The sequence below is a fragment of the Dendropsophus ebraccatus genome, unplaced genomic scaffold, assembly GCF_027789765.1.
Source record: "Dendropsophus ebraccatus isolate aDenEbr1 unplaced genomic scaffold, aDenEbr1.pat pat_scaffold_2060_ctg1, whole genome shotgun sequence".
Lineage (NCBI taxonomy): Eukaryota > Metazoa > Chordata > Amphibia > Anura > Hylidae > Dendropsophus > Dendropsophus ebraccatus.
In genome coordinates, this window is record NW_027209500.1 from 5,203 (window position 1) to 21,039 (window position 15,837).

The 15,837-nt window shown below is 39.7% G+C and overlaps 1 protein-coding gene, 1 long non-coding RNA gene and 1 pseudogene across 2 annotated transcripts; all 3 read right to left on the reverse strand.

Annotated features, from left to right (window-relative positions):
• Positions 1 to 382: 382 nt before the first annotated feature.
• LOC138775786 (pre-mRNA-processing-splicing factor 8-like) lies at positions 383 to 11,233 on the reverse strand. Its single transcript, XM_069956033.1, is given in 33 exon segments — positions 383 to 791; positions 906 to 1,108; positions 1,244 to 1,383; positions 1,476 to 1,616; positions 2,479 to 2,620; positions 3,188 to 3,427; positions 3,658 to 3,851; positions 3,992 to 4,165; positions 4,252 to 4,365; positions 4,522 to 4,650; positions 4,764 to 5,001; positions 5,087 to 5,278; positions 5,545 to 5,705; positions 5,852 to 5,998; positions 6,084 to 6,213; positions 6,540 to 6,709; positions 6,785 to 6,920; positions 7,755 to 7,809; positions 7,812 to 7,933; positions 8,061 to 8,308; positions 8,614 to 8,730; positions 8,818 to 9,028; positions 9,117 to 9,263; positions 9,353 to 9,591; positions 9,676 to 9,863; positions 9,964 to 9,996; positions 9,999 to 10,131; positions 10,133 to 10,156; positions 10,377 to 10,391; positions 10,393 to 10,504; positions 10,589 to 10,752; positions 10,827 to 10,981; positions 11,143 to 11,233. Coding segments are annotated over 33 exon segments (4,860 nt in total). The 3' UTR covers positions 383 to 636.
• Positions 11,234 to 11,253: 20 nt separating this feature from the next.
• On the reverse strand, positions 11,254 to 12,097 carry LOC138775788 (uncharacterized). Its single transcript, XR_011360643.1, has 3 exons — positions 12,073 to 12,097; positions 11,856 to 11,985; positions 11,254 to 11,338 (listed from the first exon to the last, which is right to left on the reverse strand). It is a non-coding gene; the product is annotated as an uncharacterized lncRNA (long non-coding RNA).
• Positions 12,098 to 12,911: 814 nt separating this feature from the next.
• On the reverse strand, positions 12,912 to 15,619 carry LOC138775787 (pre-mRNA-processing-splicing factor 8-like; annotated as a pseudogene).
• Positions 15,620 to 15,837: the final 218 nt, after the last annotated feature.

A 15,837-nucleotide genomic window follows, 5' to 3' on the forward strand; every position in this document is an offset into this window, starting at 1 on the left:
TCTATCTGGATGATTGACAATTGCTGATATTAATCTGCCAGGTACGGTTTGAAGCAAGGATATAGATTTAACCTGACAGGTGGTTAAAAGGGTTAAATTTAGAGCTGAACGATTATAGTACAAACAAAGCGAATCACCTTGTTAGCTCAGCAGTGTGCTTATCAGCCTGCTTTTGAAGTCTGTGGCTCTTCGCCCCAAGTGCCTGGAAAATCTGGATCCGGTCCTGGGAGGCTCATGGAAAGCAGTGGACACCATGTATTGACATACGAGGCGACACAAGCAAGTTTACAGCTACACAGACTACACTATCTTCCTCAAATTTCCATCTCCTCCTCCTTATAAATGGGATGCCAAAAGTTTTTTTTCACAAGAAAAATGCACATTTATAAAAAAAAACTTTTATTAAATCAATATTGTCAACTACATTGCACAAAACACTTTGCAAAGATCTTGACAATTAAGAGGTCCATACAATTTCTACACAGATGCAGCCAAGCTACATAACAAAGACTCAATTGAAGAAGCAAAACTGATAAGCTGCAAGAGTAAAAATGAAGGTGTAGAATTCTGAGAATTTTTTAAAGTCCCATGTTGAATATCAACAGCCATCGAGTTTTGATGCATCTCAAGTACTGACTATGCGTAGAGGTCTTCACGGTCAGCAGAGTACACCTCCCCTTCCTGCAACAAGGCGAAGTTCAAGAAGTGTGATGGGCGATGAACTTCATGGTAAAATTCCTTGGGGTTAGCAAGCTGTAGTTCATACTTCATGTTGGGATCATGTCTCACACCTAGGTGTTAAAAAAGTTGAAAATTAAGAACCAGAAAGCTTATGCATTTATTCTTCTACTTACATAACTTGCACCTTCACTTGATACCAAGACTGCATAAGTACAAGTACTCACCCATGAAGTTGTAGTTCCAAGATCCCTGAGCTGGTACCATGAAGAAACCAAGGAAACGATCAGACAACAGCATCTGCACTCTTTCATAATGAGAAGGTAGATAACCTTTGGGGTTGTTTCCTTTGTCAGTGTTCTGTCTTCCCCACTCATAACCACTGGGTGTAAGTTTGTAAGCAGTCAGAGTGCAGGATCCAGGAGTGAAGCTGAGGACATAAAGTGGGCACATCAGACAAACATTCAACCTCACTTCAAAAATTATGAAGAAATAAGAAAAAAAGAAAAAAGTACCTAAAAAAAAAAAAAAAAATCTACTTTAGAAGAAATTTACCGACACATACCTGCATGTTATAATGATAGTTTTCTCTCCATCCCAAGCTGGATTGTCTGCCATGACTTTAGCGTGAGTGGTGACGTCTTGGGGGGACAGCTGAGGAGACTCATTTGGCTGTGTGTGAACCCATCCTAATGGCTCCATTTCCTGAAAAATGGGAAAAAAAATTAAAAATACATAAATCAGCTTGTTGAGGGAAAAAAAGCCACCCACACCCCCAACATGGACCTTAAACTTACCTTTAGATACTCATGTTGAGGCAGCTGACTTGGCAAGTGAACAGTCTGGTGAGTTCCCCACTGTGGCACCATGACAATGCAGCGGATTTCCTTCACTTGAGGGTTATCAGGTGGGCTCACTCCATAGAGATAACCAGCAATCTAATAGAATGGCCAAAAGGAACAATATTCCTCATTAGAACACTGCAGAGTTATAAGAGACTTTACTATCTTTGTGGAAAAGAAACGTAAAAATAATTTAAAGAAAGTTAGGATTCATGTACACATAAAATTCCTACGTTTGTGCTTTGTGCCACAACGAGGACAATATTTTTCAGCAATTAACTAAAGCATAAAAAAGGTCTTAAAGCGTAACTGTTTTTTTTTATTGCAGAAATCAGTAGTCTAAGCGTTTTTAAGAAACTCTGTAATAGGTTTTATCAGCCAAAAAAGCCTCCTTCTGTACTCAAGAAGCAATCTCCCAGCCTCCCCCCCTGACTTCTTATCTGTGCATTATCAGGCAAACACGTCTTCATTACAGAGAAGCCAGTGAAGACGGGCTCTGCTCTCTCCATTGTAAGCCTATGAAGGGGGGAGGGGCCGAGGGAGATGAGGGAGCAGGAAGAGGTGACATGAAGGTCAGCTGTTTGTAGACTCTCTGGGCACCTAAAACGCTAAGTGCTTATCTATGAACTTACTGAGAGAAGATTGCAGGGTGTTGTGCTGTGCAGGACTGCTCCGTGCTCAGTCACTCCTAACAGCCCCTCCCCTCTCCATAGCCACATAATGGAGACAGAAATCCTGCTTCATCTGATGTGAGGGGGGAGGCTGGGAGATTGCTTTTTTAGTCCAGAAGTTAACTCTTTTAGTACATAAAACCTATTACAGAGTTTCTTAAAAATCGCTTGAACTGTTGATATTCAATGTTTTCAAAAAAATGACCCTGAAATGACAGTTACGCTTTAAACATTAGCCAAGATAAAAAAAAAAATAAAAGCCAGTGTACGCCTTTTATGTAACTTACCTGAGCTCGTAGGTCAGAAATGCAGATGAATTTCTTTAACACATTCTTAGGCAAGATGTAAGTGTAACCAGTCTCCTTGATATCATCAGATGACACATAGATATGGTTGGTTCGGAGGTGAAGGTTAGCAGCGGATATTGCTCTAAAAACATAAAATTATAATAAGACCACAGATTCAAGACCACCACTGATGACATGCTCCATATTATGGTAGGCAAGCACCTTGATTCACCAAAGCTCTATTCTTTCTAGCATTACCACAAGCCCTGATATGAAGCAAAAGCACATCAAACAGGTGGAATCCTTTGTTTCGTACTTTTGCGTCATAACAGAGCTCCTAGCATTCAAAAAAATCACATCCACAAACAACTTCTTCTAACAAGTGTGGCTCGAGAGAGTAGCTAGATAGCATAACACAAAGGGTCGGAGTCACATACGAAAATTAGCTTACTATGCATAGGAACCAACAAGTCAATATCAGTTATGCCTGAACATCAGTCATGATACAGCAGTTATAATTTCTATAAACAGACAGAATTCTTTCATAAAAAGAAACTAACTTCACTGTAAACCAGTAACACAAACTTTAGTTTCAGAGATGACAAAATTCCTTGAAAAAAAAAGTTTGCTTAGTGTCGCCTCCTAGTGGCACCAGCCTATTCCCACGGTCTGCTGTGTACCACAATGATACGAGTGAGAAAAACTATACCTGACACGCCATTCTGTCTTGGAAGAAAATGTCTGGGTTTCATAGTTGCTGGTGGTGGAGGTGATGATTTCATCTCCATGCTTGTTGACTGTACGTGTCTGGGTTGCAGTGAGCTGAGACTGTTCTTTTGTCTGCTTCTCAATCTCTGCAATCTGTTGCCTCTGCTGTGAGGGGGCCGATATTTCCATACCCAGTATGATATCTCTAATCTCAGACTGTGTTAAAGAAGCCACATTGACACTGGAAAAAAAAATGATGCATGATGGTTAAGGTGACTCTTGAAACTCATCTCTGCCTAACAATAATAGTCAAATTAAAGGGTCTCCTTTAAAGTAATCATGAAGTTTTCTTATTATGTCTTTGTAAGGACAAGACACACTTGGTAGCTTCTCCGTGAGAGTATGTGTGTGTAAAAAATCTGTTTTAGATAAACAGTATCAATACATGATGAAAAGTAGTAATATTCTTACTTGTTCTTCTTGCCATAGTCAGCCAAAATCAGATCCTTTAGCTGAACTTCAACCTTAATCCATTCCTCATCTGTTAATGTGGGCCAGATATGGTGAGGCTCGGTAATGGTAGTCTTGTCTGGTTTGAGGATCACCTTTGCACGGTCATTATTCACATGCAGCGCTCTCAGAATCAAAATCAGTCGAGAGAATGCCTACAGGACAAGAATCGGATCACTATGGAAATATTGCCATACAAGAGAAAGACATGCTCTACCACTATGTTATTTGGCTTCCAATCAAAAAATGACATTTAGTCATGATTCAATATATGCCAACAAGTACTCCTCCGTACCGTGTATGATGAGATGGTCTTCAGCCAATCATCATATAGATTGAAGAGAACCATCTGCGGTTCTGTGGCCTTCAATATCAGGTCGCCAAACTTCTCCACCTTCAGACAGGCTTGGAAAGGCAACTGCAGCTCCGATCCTTTAATTACGATGTTAGGGAAGTCCAGTAAATGTACCTAAGGTTCAGAGGGGGGAAATCATCACATAAGTAAACAAATGGTTAAACCATTTGCAAAATGGACAAATGTGATATTTTTCTCACCTCAAGAGGATCCAACATGCCCTTTCTGGTAACAATAATTTGCTTGGGCTGCTCCTCTACAGGCAAGGAACGGATCAAAGCAGCAACTTCTTCTGCAGTTTTCCACTTGGCAAGCTAGGAAGAGACATGATACACCAATTTTAGATTGCTTTTTTTTTTTTTAAAGGCCATATATGGGGAAAAGCCGTGTTATAGGAAAGACCCTTAAGTGCAGATTTTTTTATTTTTTTTATTTTTTAGGTTGCCTGTATTATCATTTTTACAACATACCTGACCCAATCGCTTCTGCCCTGCCCATACAGATGTGTGAATAATTTTTAGGAAAAGCTGCCCAGTCCTTGGGTTAAAGATGAAAATTGCTCCATTGATCGGCTTTGTCGTCAAGTTGCCTTCAAAGGTCTAAAAAAGTAATTAAAAAAAAAAAATGCAATAAGAGCAAACAGTAATGATACACTTATTGTCTTTGACTCCAAAACTATAAAAGCTGCTAAGAATCTTGACATATGCTGTACCTTGTGAATGGTTACTCTGTACACATTGGTATCATCCACAAACCAGATGATCTGATTGGAGAAGAGCTCGCCATAGTTCTGGGAGGACAAGTACGGCTCAGTTGGCTCAGAAGAATACAACTGCAATCCTTTACGGATGCGCTCACGCAGCACATATAGGGCAGGGTTGGCTTTCATGATCTTGGCCATTGCTTGCTGTATCAAGGGTTTCCCTCCAGGGAACCAATTTCCATAAGCACTAGCAATACAAGGAGAACCCATTACTTCCAAATACAGCAACAATTAAAATGGTTTCATTGCAAGCTTTAGGCAGAGATTTTTACCTATGGAGGTTGTAGGCCAAGTCTATGGCAATCAGGACACCAGTGGGTGATGGGTAAATACTCATGTTATCAGTGGTGTAGTCCAAGAACTTTGCTCGAGCATATCGCTCAATATCATGAGAGTCATAGTCTCCCCACCTCAACTGAATATCAATCCAGTATTTCTGTGTTGTGGTGCTGTCCATTACATCCCTGCAAGGGCAAACAAACACTTAGTGGAAATTGCTAGAACCTTCATTCAAATATGGCAAAAATAAAAAAGTTGTAAGAACAGAAGAAAAAAAAAAAAAAAAAAACACACAACACATGGCTGCTTTCTTAAAGAAACAGTACCCCACCTGCCCATGGGTTTTGTCCCATTACAGCTTCTCTACTAAAGCGAGTGAGGCTGCGCAGCAGTTACACATGACCCGTCATCAGGTCTGACCAAACAAACATACAAATAAAAGAATACATACTTTGAATCAGCAAGCAGAGATGGTCGGGACACATTCCACTTGTAGGAAGCAAAGAGCAAAATATCTGCGCAAGATGAATTCATCTTATATGACTTCCTAGGGTGGATTGTTTCTTTTTGGACAGTTTCAATTTCCAATGCATCAAGTTCTTGATCGAAAACCTGAAACACAAAACAGTTAAAAAATAATTATTAAAAAAAAAAAATAAAAAAAAAAAAATAAATGAGGCCACAATATAGTAACATTCACAACGAAACAATAGAAATTATAAAAACGTTTCAAAGCACAAGTCACACTTGACACTTACCTGACACAGATCCATGACAATGCTTTCATGGATCTTCTGCCACAAGTGGGCTCGGAATATCTGAATCAGCGAGATCTTTAGTGTCGGAATCTTGCCATGCATGAAAATGCCAGTCAAATCCAATTGCACCTGGAATCCAACATACACCTAGAGAGCAGAACCCATCGATTAGTAGGAGAGCGTAAAATGTTATGGTTACCTATACCAGCTTGCTTTAACGTTATTAACATACATTGGCTCTGTTGATTGTTGGTGACCACCAGAGAGTAAATCTTCTGTTCGGGATCTGATTCAGACCAGACCTCTGAGCGTTGGTCAGTTTCTTCCACTTCATAGACTCTTCAAAGCCACTAGCTTTTTCCCTGGTAACAAAAAATATGACAAAACATCAGGTGCTGACAATTAGAATTTTTTTCGTATACACAACCCTGAACAGATCCAAGTTTACAAGGCAGAATCATCATGTAGATTTGTCATCATTGCACACCAGACAAGCTATGCACTACTTCAGTTATAGCATCAAGACTACCTAGACAGCAAATAGAACACTATGTAGACCCAACTGGAGAACATAAGTAATTAAATACTTGGCTAGCACACAATGCGTGAAAAATCTCCCCGATGCCAAATCAAAAGTTTTTTCCAGTGGAACTGCAGTTATACATTAAGGAAATGAAGAGTTCCTTACCAGAAGAGACCCTCCCACGTAGGGAAGTAAGTGCCTTTGAACAATGTATGCTCCAGGATGCCTTCCACTCCTCCAAGGGCCTGGATCATGTCTGTACGATAGTTATTTAGATTCCACAGTTTTCCATCATGTCTTTGATGTGTCCACCAGAATGGATTTTGTTTCAATACCTGGTGACAGAAGAAATATTGTGAAAAGACCCCATGCACCAAGGACAACCAAATAACTTCATTGCGTCAAATTACCTGGTACTGCTTGAAGTCTGTACGGACTCTCCAGCCTTTGTCATAGGCCAAAGTGTGTCTGTCCTTCTGGAAGAGTGTGTTAATACGTGGGATACCCCTATCCCATGAATCCTCTAAGTCTTCCAGGGTAAGCCGTCTGAAATAAAAGTTCATTTCTTAATTAAAGAAGAACGCCAGACCTTTTGTTCAATAACTTCTTTCACTCCAGCTCTCTTGCACGTATACAGCATGAACTCTAAGCTGAATCATGTGATCCCCAGTCTAGCACTCAGTAAATTACATGCTTTACTGTGGGACTGGTTCCCTGTTAACTACAGCATTACACCCTGTAATGTATGCCTACCAAAACTCTCCTGGCAGCTCAGAGCCCTCCTAACCTAGCTCCACCCATTCTTGTTCATTTCTATCCCATATACATTCATGGGAAATATGGGCTTCATTAGTAGAACCAAATCAAAGAACAAATTGGACAAGATGGCAGAAGGACCATGTATGCCACATCAATACCACATTTAACCCTTTCATGACCTGGGGTCATTGATACATCAATGCCCAGGTCGTTTTTTGGACATCAGCTTATGGGATCATAATGATCCCATAAGACGATGTCCCTATGTCTTGCCCCCTCTCCTCCTGTCCCCAGCCTGAGGCTTCCGGTTTTCCATGGCTACCATCAGGGTAGCCGGGACCCACCACGGATGACACGAGCGCAGCTTCTGCGCCTGTGTTATCCTCGATCGTAAATTAACGTCGCTGCAGCAAAAGGCATAGGCTGCAGCGACGTTAATTTACAGCGCAGCGACGGGAGGGGGTTAATATGCAAGGAATATCATAACTGAAACTGCTGTTGCTTTTTGGAGACATTTAATATGTACTATAAAAGCAAAGATAAAATCCATTCATTCAATACATTCTGGACTGCTTCTTTAAACTGCCGCAAAGAATGATGTGATTGAAAAGTTCTAAGTACCTGTTCTGAGCAATAGCTTCCTGCCTCTTCAGAGCATATTCAGCCCAAACTCTTGGGAGTCATAACTCGCTCTCCCCATGGCTGGATTGTAGCGATACAAGTTTGGAATCAGCTGGTCCTCTTCATGACTCATACCAGAGCGGAAATGGGTGATTCCAACATCTGTCTGTTTTGACCACCTAGAAAGAAATAGAGGGCAATAAAATACACACATTTTGGAGCAGTACAATAATATTATTATTATTATTATTAATAATAAAATTTATATTATATATTATTATATATGATCCTTATAACTTCTATTACCTGAGGTCAGATTGTGGGATAAGCACATGCCCCATAGACAACATCCCTAAACCACCAAGTTCTTTGGGAGTGTAGAAGACCACAGGTGGGAAACGACTAGGCATTTTGGAGTTCAGACCAATCTTTATTCTGGTTTGAATTTTGTTCTCGCATTTCACCAGCAGATCAAGCAGCTCCTGAGTATTTACCACAGCCTCGCGGAAGTAAGTCATGAGACCAATCAACGCTGTGTTCCACTTGTTTACAATCTGAAGAAAGATATATTGCGATTATAGTCCAAAAGGAGAGTTGCATTTTCTAATTCTACTCACTGAATATTTGATAATTGACATGAAAGCCCAACCACCCAGCAGCATTCATTTCTCTCTCAACTCAAAACCAGGAAAGAGAGTATGGACAATCCTTTAAGTCGCACCCCTTTTTCTCCCCCACTTCTCACAAGTACAGGTAGGCCAATAATAAAGTTAAAAATTATCAATTATAGGGAAATTTATACTATGCCTATGCTTTTCTAAACACTTCAAAGCTAACATTTATACAGGTAAACACTAACCTTAGTAAATGTGGTTGAACCTGAAGCCATGAGAATCTGACGAACTCTGTTGTGGAATCTCTGCATAGATTCATCATCCACCCGCAAGAAACATTGAGCAGTTCGCTCTTTAGTGACCTACAAAAAGGCAAAGTCATCAGTAACTTTCTTTTTAAAACAAATCTAGAAAGTCTAAACATGTTAACAAAAAGCCATTTTGCATACCTCATTCTGCAAATTCCAGACCCCATCCTTATGAGTGAATTCCTCATAGCTTGTACGACACTTGGGAAGGATTCGGCATTCAAAGCCACACATATTGAACAACAGATTGGGATTGTCTTTGCTGTACACAGACACAAAGCTGTTTTCCCACTGTACGGTGGTGACAGAACGAGGCAGACGGTTTTTAATGTCCCAGAACACAGCACGACCACTAGAACAAATAATCCAATAATAAATCACAGTGGAAAATAGACAAAAAAAAAAAATCTGGTTATACGAAAAGTTCTACACAAACTTACAGATTGACATCATGCTTCATGAGCCGCATCCTTGCATCTCTTGGCCAACATTTCTTATTATTGTAGCCTACAATGTTCTCGTTGTTGGGATCAGGGTGTTCTGTAAGGTATCTCTGAATGAGATCTCTGGCCTCATCTGCAGAAAACCTATGGGGAAAGAACAGGTTAATCCCTTAAGAATGGAAGTAGAGATACTGTACATCTAGTTAAAAACATTAGCCAATATTCACACTCACCGGAAAAAGATATGAATGCGATCAATGTATCTGCAATACAAGCGGATAGGATGAGCAGATTCTGTAGCCACATCTTGGAAGCTCAGGAAGTCATTTGGCATCTGCGGTGGGCCAGCCATCTCACTGGCTCTATGCAAACCCAGAACTAACAAGTCCATCACCAACCCGTAGTATTGCACAATGAAGGATGCAAATTGCAAACCGCGAATGATGCCATAAGAGTTGGTGTGATTCATGTCCTGCATGGAAAAAAAAATTGTGGTAAGAATACATTAAACCTATAAAAACGTCACATAATTCTGGTCTTATAACAAGTTTCTTACTTTGTAGTTGATGACCACGTTATTTTTTGCAGTCATGTAATCAGCAATGTTGTGATCCACAATGAGACGTAGCAGACGATTCAGCAGTGTCAAGTCAATCTTTTCATACATCTTCTCAAACCGTGACTCCAGCATCACATTGCATTCTCCTTCAGTGGTGTCCCACACATCCTGCAAGTTGTTGATACCTATAATAAAAAGCAAAGCACAGCTACAGCTTATGAGACTGAACTAAATACCTACATAGAATAAAACATTATCATTAATCTATATAGTTATTTACAATACCTTGGCACCATTTGTACACAAGCAATGGAGGTGCTCTGTGTCTGCAGGTTTGATCCATGGAGGGAAGAGACGTCTTTTGTCAGCTTCATACCAGAGATACTGATCCAGGTAAGCATCTGTGATCTTCTCAAGGGGCTCCACATCATAAACAGGGACCAAATGGCTGTAAAAGATCCATGAATTCGATCCCCACCTAGAACAAATACATTGGGTTTGAGAACCAAACAAAACTTCAAGGTTATGAAAACACAAATGGGATATTTATTAGCAGGTGAAATAACAGTGAATGTCCACAGTAATCAGATTCCAGCTTGGATCTTTACCACAAGGAGGTACAAGATCACTATTTGTCCTGGGCAAATCCACCATTTAGTATTCATCTGTGTGTCTGAGGATATTAAGTTGAACATTACCTCTTTGAAGGCTCTTTTGTGTGAGCAAGTGACGCTTGATCCTGGACAACGCTTCATGAGGATTGTCATAAGCTTGTTCAATTAAACCCAACTCTTCTCATCTGGATTGATTTAGACGAGACTTCACACTAACATGGAAGAAAAACAAATTATGAAATTTTAAACAACTATTAAAATGTAGTTTTGTAAGATCACCTATATTTCAAAATTACCTGTATGCCTCCTTCAGTCTCTCCAGAGCCAGGATGAGAAGTTTGGTATCATGCTTGTATGAGAGAGGGGGGAATGGAATAGGAGAAAACCTTCTACTCTCCAGCCAGTGGACTGTGGTGGTGTACACGGCTACAGCCTCTTCAGCTGTGATGTATGGTCCATCCTGCAAATCAGAACAATTAGCAAAGAATAGGACGCATTTAGGAAAACAAACATACATTGAGGGTATGTGCTCACCTTCAGGTAGTTGTGCTGTCTCTCTTGCTCTGCTTTTAGGTAAAGCCGTGTCAGCCGACCCAGATTCTTCTTGCAAACGGTTTTGTCCACAGTTGCACCACGACGAATGCGCTCTCTGTTGTAATGAGCAGTATTTGTCCACCAGTCAGCTTGGCCTTCACATATCGCAAAATCATGTTCTCAATGGGTGTCGGTAGACCAGGCACCTAGGAAATCACACCGAAATAAAGTCCTTATAAAATGATAGTAGTGGCAAAAACATGGAGTCAGAACATTCAAGTAATACAGACATATTTCTAAACTATTCTGCACTCACTTTCCAAGGAATGTGCTTTCCAACATCTCCAGGCTTCACTCAAGTGCTGCAGGATGGTTCTAGCTTTGTTGTGTTTGATGCCTTCTGGCATATATCCAAGATATCATGCATGACAGCTGCTCGGAGTTCCAGATCAAAATGAGACTCCACTCTTTGTTTTGTCACAGTTTTTGCTACCCCCCTTTAGAATGACGACCTGAAGGAAGACCACAAAAAAATGGTCATGATGGGGGAAGGAAACACAATAGGCCATAGAAATCAAGCCAATACTTTGATTAACTCAAAGACATTTAAAATCTCCTATAATGTATAATCCAAATTCTCTCTAAACAATGCACCATCTTGTTTGTCTGAGTATCGGAGGGTTTGTCTAATCAATACAACTGATTCAATTGCTGGGACATTTTGCAATCCCAAATAAAGGATCTTGGGACCTGCCAGAGATATCCGAGCACCTTAATCTCCTATCTCAGGAAGTGCCATAGACAATGACTGGAGGATAAAGATTTCAGTGGTCCTAGCAGTTTGACCCCTGCCCAATCACACCCTTAATTTAAAGGGTGATAAATGTTACAGATGGCAACCTTTTTAATTCATTTGTGACATTTAATGACAGCAAAACAATCAGCGCTACTTTTAAATGTGACACAAAAGCATACAAAACGTATATAAATAAATAAATGTTAAGATAAAAAGTAAAACTATTGACTTGCCCTCAAATTGTCTAGCCAGTAGATTTCCAAGCCATCTTTCCAGCAATGGGGTAATACCACGCATGAAGAACAGCCAGACTCTCCAGCCTGCTGCCCAAAAGCCACAACCAGGTCCTTTCCCAACAGGCCCCTAGTTAAAAAAATAAAAAATAAAAATAAAATAAATTATATTATATTATATATTATAAATAAATTTCGCAGTTTTTTTTTTACTTACTGTATTGAACCTGTAATAGATGAGTATGTTTCAGGTCTTTTGCGACATTCGATTTGTCTCATGAGTTTGTAATTGTATCGGTACATTCCAGTCAGCTGCCCGACAGGGCATAGATGTACTGCAAACCATCTAGCGAGCTGTAAAGACTAAAACACACAATATATATTTAAATATAATAGTTCCATATGTACATAAATCCATTGCTAGTTACGTACGGCTATCCAATTAGTAGCACTCTGGGCAGACAAACATTACCTGGAAAGCGTCCCCATTTCCAACCTGTACTGCACATGGCTGTCCACAACCAGCTTGGTCAGGGACGTTAGAAACTTCTCGGCACAAGTGGAAAGCTGTTACCGAACCGAGACTTTCTTACGGTCCTAAGCAGACAAATGTAATCATTTAAAACAATGAGTGATAATCCTCTAAATAGATTATTAAATTTCTTCATGTTTAAATACTATATAAAATTGGTAAAAATAAAAATAAAAAAAAGATGTATACGTCAGTTTGTAAAATTCTGAATAGAACTAAAACGATTATAATATATAATACCTACCTTTGTGGTTCAATGTCTTCACAGGTTTTCAGATTGAAATTGAATCCAAATGAAGATAGTTTACGATTCTTTCTGTGGATCAAAAGGTTTAACATGTTGTAGCCCTGCCGACACAACTGGAGACCGACTTCCACCCAGTATAGTTTTGTTGACTGAAGAACTGTGGCTTTGAATGAACGGAGAGATACCGAAATTCAAAATAGGACATATTTGTTAAAAACAAAAGCATATACAAAAATGGCTAAACACTTAAATTCAACTAAAACAAAACAAATTGGTGTTATACCTCTTCTTCGGTGCTTAGTGGCCTGTGTTTGAGAGCGTTGAGAACATAATATTTCAGGAGTTTTTGGTAAGACACCTCTCACCTTAACTGGCTGACCTGCAGGACAATGCTCACGATACCTGAGTATTTAAAAAAAAAAAAAAAAAAAAAAAAAAAATTATATTATTTTAAACACACACACATTATATATATATATATATATTATATATATATATATAATAATATAAATAATATATACACCAACATAATATTACACAGTGCTGTGCAAAAAAACCATACGCAAAGTTGCCTCCTATCTAGAGAGCCTAATTGGCTCCAAATTTTATTCTTCATGAGGACAAACGATCCCTAACATACAGCCACTGTAAGAAAAGAGGTTGTCTGGCAATAAGGATTTTTAAATATAATTCTGCTGGTGAAAAAAAATAATAAAACTGTTATGCGTACCTGTCCCCCGCCCCCTAGTTTCTGTTGAGTGTTGTGCCTGTGTCCCCCACGACTGCAAACCTCCACTTCAGAGACGAACTCGTCTCGGGAATGACAGCCCACTCACCAACCACGGGCGCGAGCTGTTCTAAGTCAATGATCGACTAAAAAAGACAGTAAAACCCCAAGACAATTTGTCTCAGAAGCTCGGCAGTCAGGGGGATCCAGAGAGGACTACAGCAGGACAATGGGGGGGGAATGGGGAGAGGTAGGCATAAACTGTTATCGTTTTATCTGCTCAGTTGAATATTTTAATGGTTAATGCCAGAAAACCCTTTAAGAACTGAAAGCAAGATGGGATTACAAGAAGGATCTAAACAAGCCTACATCCACAGCAGGCCTGTGCTTAGTTCTCCAAGATATTGGAAAAATTCCCCTGCTGAGTTTCCTTAAAGGCAAGCTATCTAGAAGAATCAAGGCTGTTGTGAATTTAATATTCTAATTTCCAGCATTTGTTCCCTACACGAGTCTCAAACATTTGATTTTATGTTCTAATAAATTATAATATACACACACACACTGTATAGTGCAAAAGTCCTCCACTAGTTTTACATCACTTACCAATTCTTTACAAGTGGTATGTCCACAGCCCCGCCTTGTTCTACCAGACCTGAGATTGAAAGGACGAGGAGCCCACAATAACGCAATGGCATTGGCTGTGTTGTCGAATATAGAGGTGTATCTTTGAGAAAAGGCTCAACAATATTCTGGCAGCTCAAACTCTTTCGTCATCATTGTAAAGGCTCTTGGCTCTGAGGAGACAAAAATAATAGACATCTCAACATACTGGCATTATGAGTTTTGAAAGATAGAAAGCTATAAAAACCCACTAAAAAAAATAAATAAAGTGAGCAAATGGTAATGCTTTCTCATGAAAGAAGAACACAAAGGGGCACGAATTTATATGTATATTTGTAAAATCTCTGGACACAGGCGCTTAGATCAGCAGCAACATAAGTGGCACAGAGCTAAAGTTCCAAACATCCCTTTTTATACCAGTTTGGGTCCCTACTTACACTTATACAACCACAGATAAAACTTCACATCAGAAATATGCTTAAAATTGCAGTTTTTTGACTCCTGTAAGTACATTTTTCAATCTAGGTACAGTATATGTTGGCTCCAGACACCCTTAACCCACCATGATGTACTGGGTATGTCATGGTGCCCTTAGGGGGTTAATTTTAATAAGTAACCATGTTAACCATACAGAAAAACAGCTTTACTGAAATTTTTCATATTTCCATAGGCATCAGAAAAAGACTAATCTTGGAGGTAGCTTACCTTTACAGAGTGCCTGTGGGAAATAGGATTAATCAGGGGATCAAAGTAAACGCTGGAAGGTCCGGGTCTTCTGTTTTAATGAACACCACATTTGGAGTGTGGTACCTAAAGATGCCATAAGAACAAAGTCAGCAGCTTGTCCCGGCATGTAATGCAATTTTACATAACATGTGGATGGACTCTTACCAGGTCAAATGTACATGATGAGGCAAATTGTTGTACAATAAGGAAATGCAATCTTATCTCTGTGCCGGATGGGTTGGCGAATAATATCTTATTGATGTCATTGATATTCGTTTCCAGTCTTCATCCCTGATAAGAAAACAAATGCAGGGTGATCAAACACAGAGCAAAGTACTGAACCAAAAAACAAAGCCCTCAAACAAAGTCTCACTTACTGCAAGTTAATGTCTCTAACCAAAGGCTCAAATTTGGGCCCACCGGGAATCGCCATGTTTAACACCTTGCCCTTGATGTGAAGAAGGCTTTCAAGTCCAAATAGATAAAAGTAGTTGTCCTCTACTAGATCTGTTGAGCAGCTGATTGGCAGTCTGTACAGTGTGGACATCATTGGAAGAGTAACTGCCAACGCTGGTAATGTTGTACCATGACATATCTGTAAGTAAAAAAAATAAAATACAATTGGGTTTCACCAATTGCAGACCTCCGAAAAAAAGGTTATATTTCAACGCTACAGTATATAGCTTATTTCCTTTTGTCCTCTTAGTGGCTGGTGATCATAGAACCAGTCTATGACTGAAGCATCTTCCTCATTGTTCCAGCTCTAGTTGAATGGCTTCCCAGGGCTTCCACATCAAGGCTGTTTATCGGCATAATCCATGGGCCGGAGCCTTCATCTTCAAAGGAGGAAACCCTCATTCTCTTACAGTGCCGTCTATCTCTCTTTTCTCGTCTCATCATAATCCACAAATCTTTGAAAAAACAAGAAACATAAGGCTTCAGTAAATTAAACCGACAAAAAAACTGCAAGGATAGGGTCACAATTGGTGGATAGAACAACCCAAAATGTCTGCAGTAACAGTCAAAGTGATAAAATGACAACACATGAAAAGATTACAGCAGTGGAGAATGAGTGCCTGCAGCATGGATTTCCACTGACTTTAATGGGAAGTTGAAATCCAAAATCTGC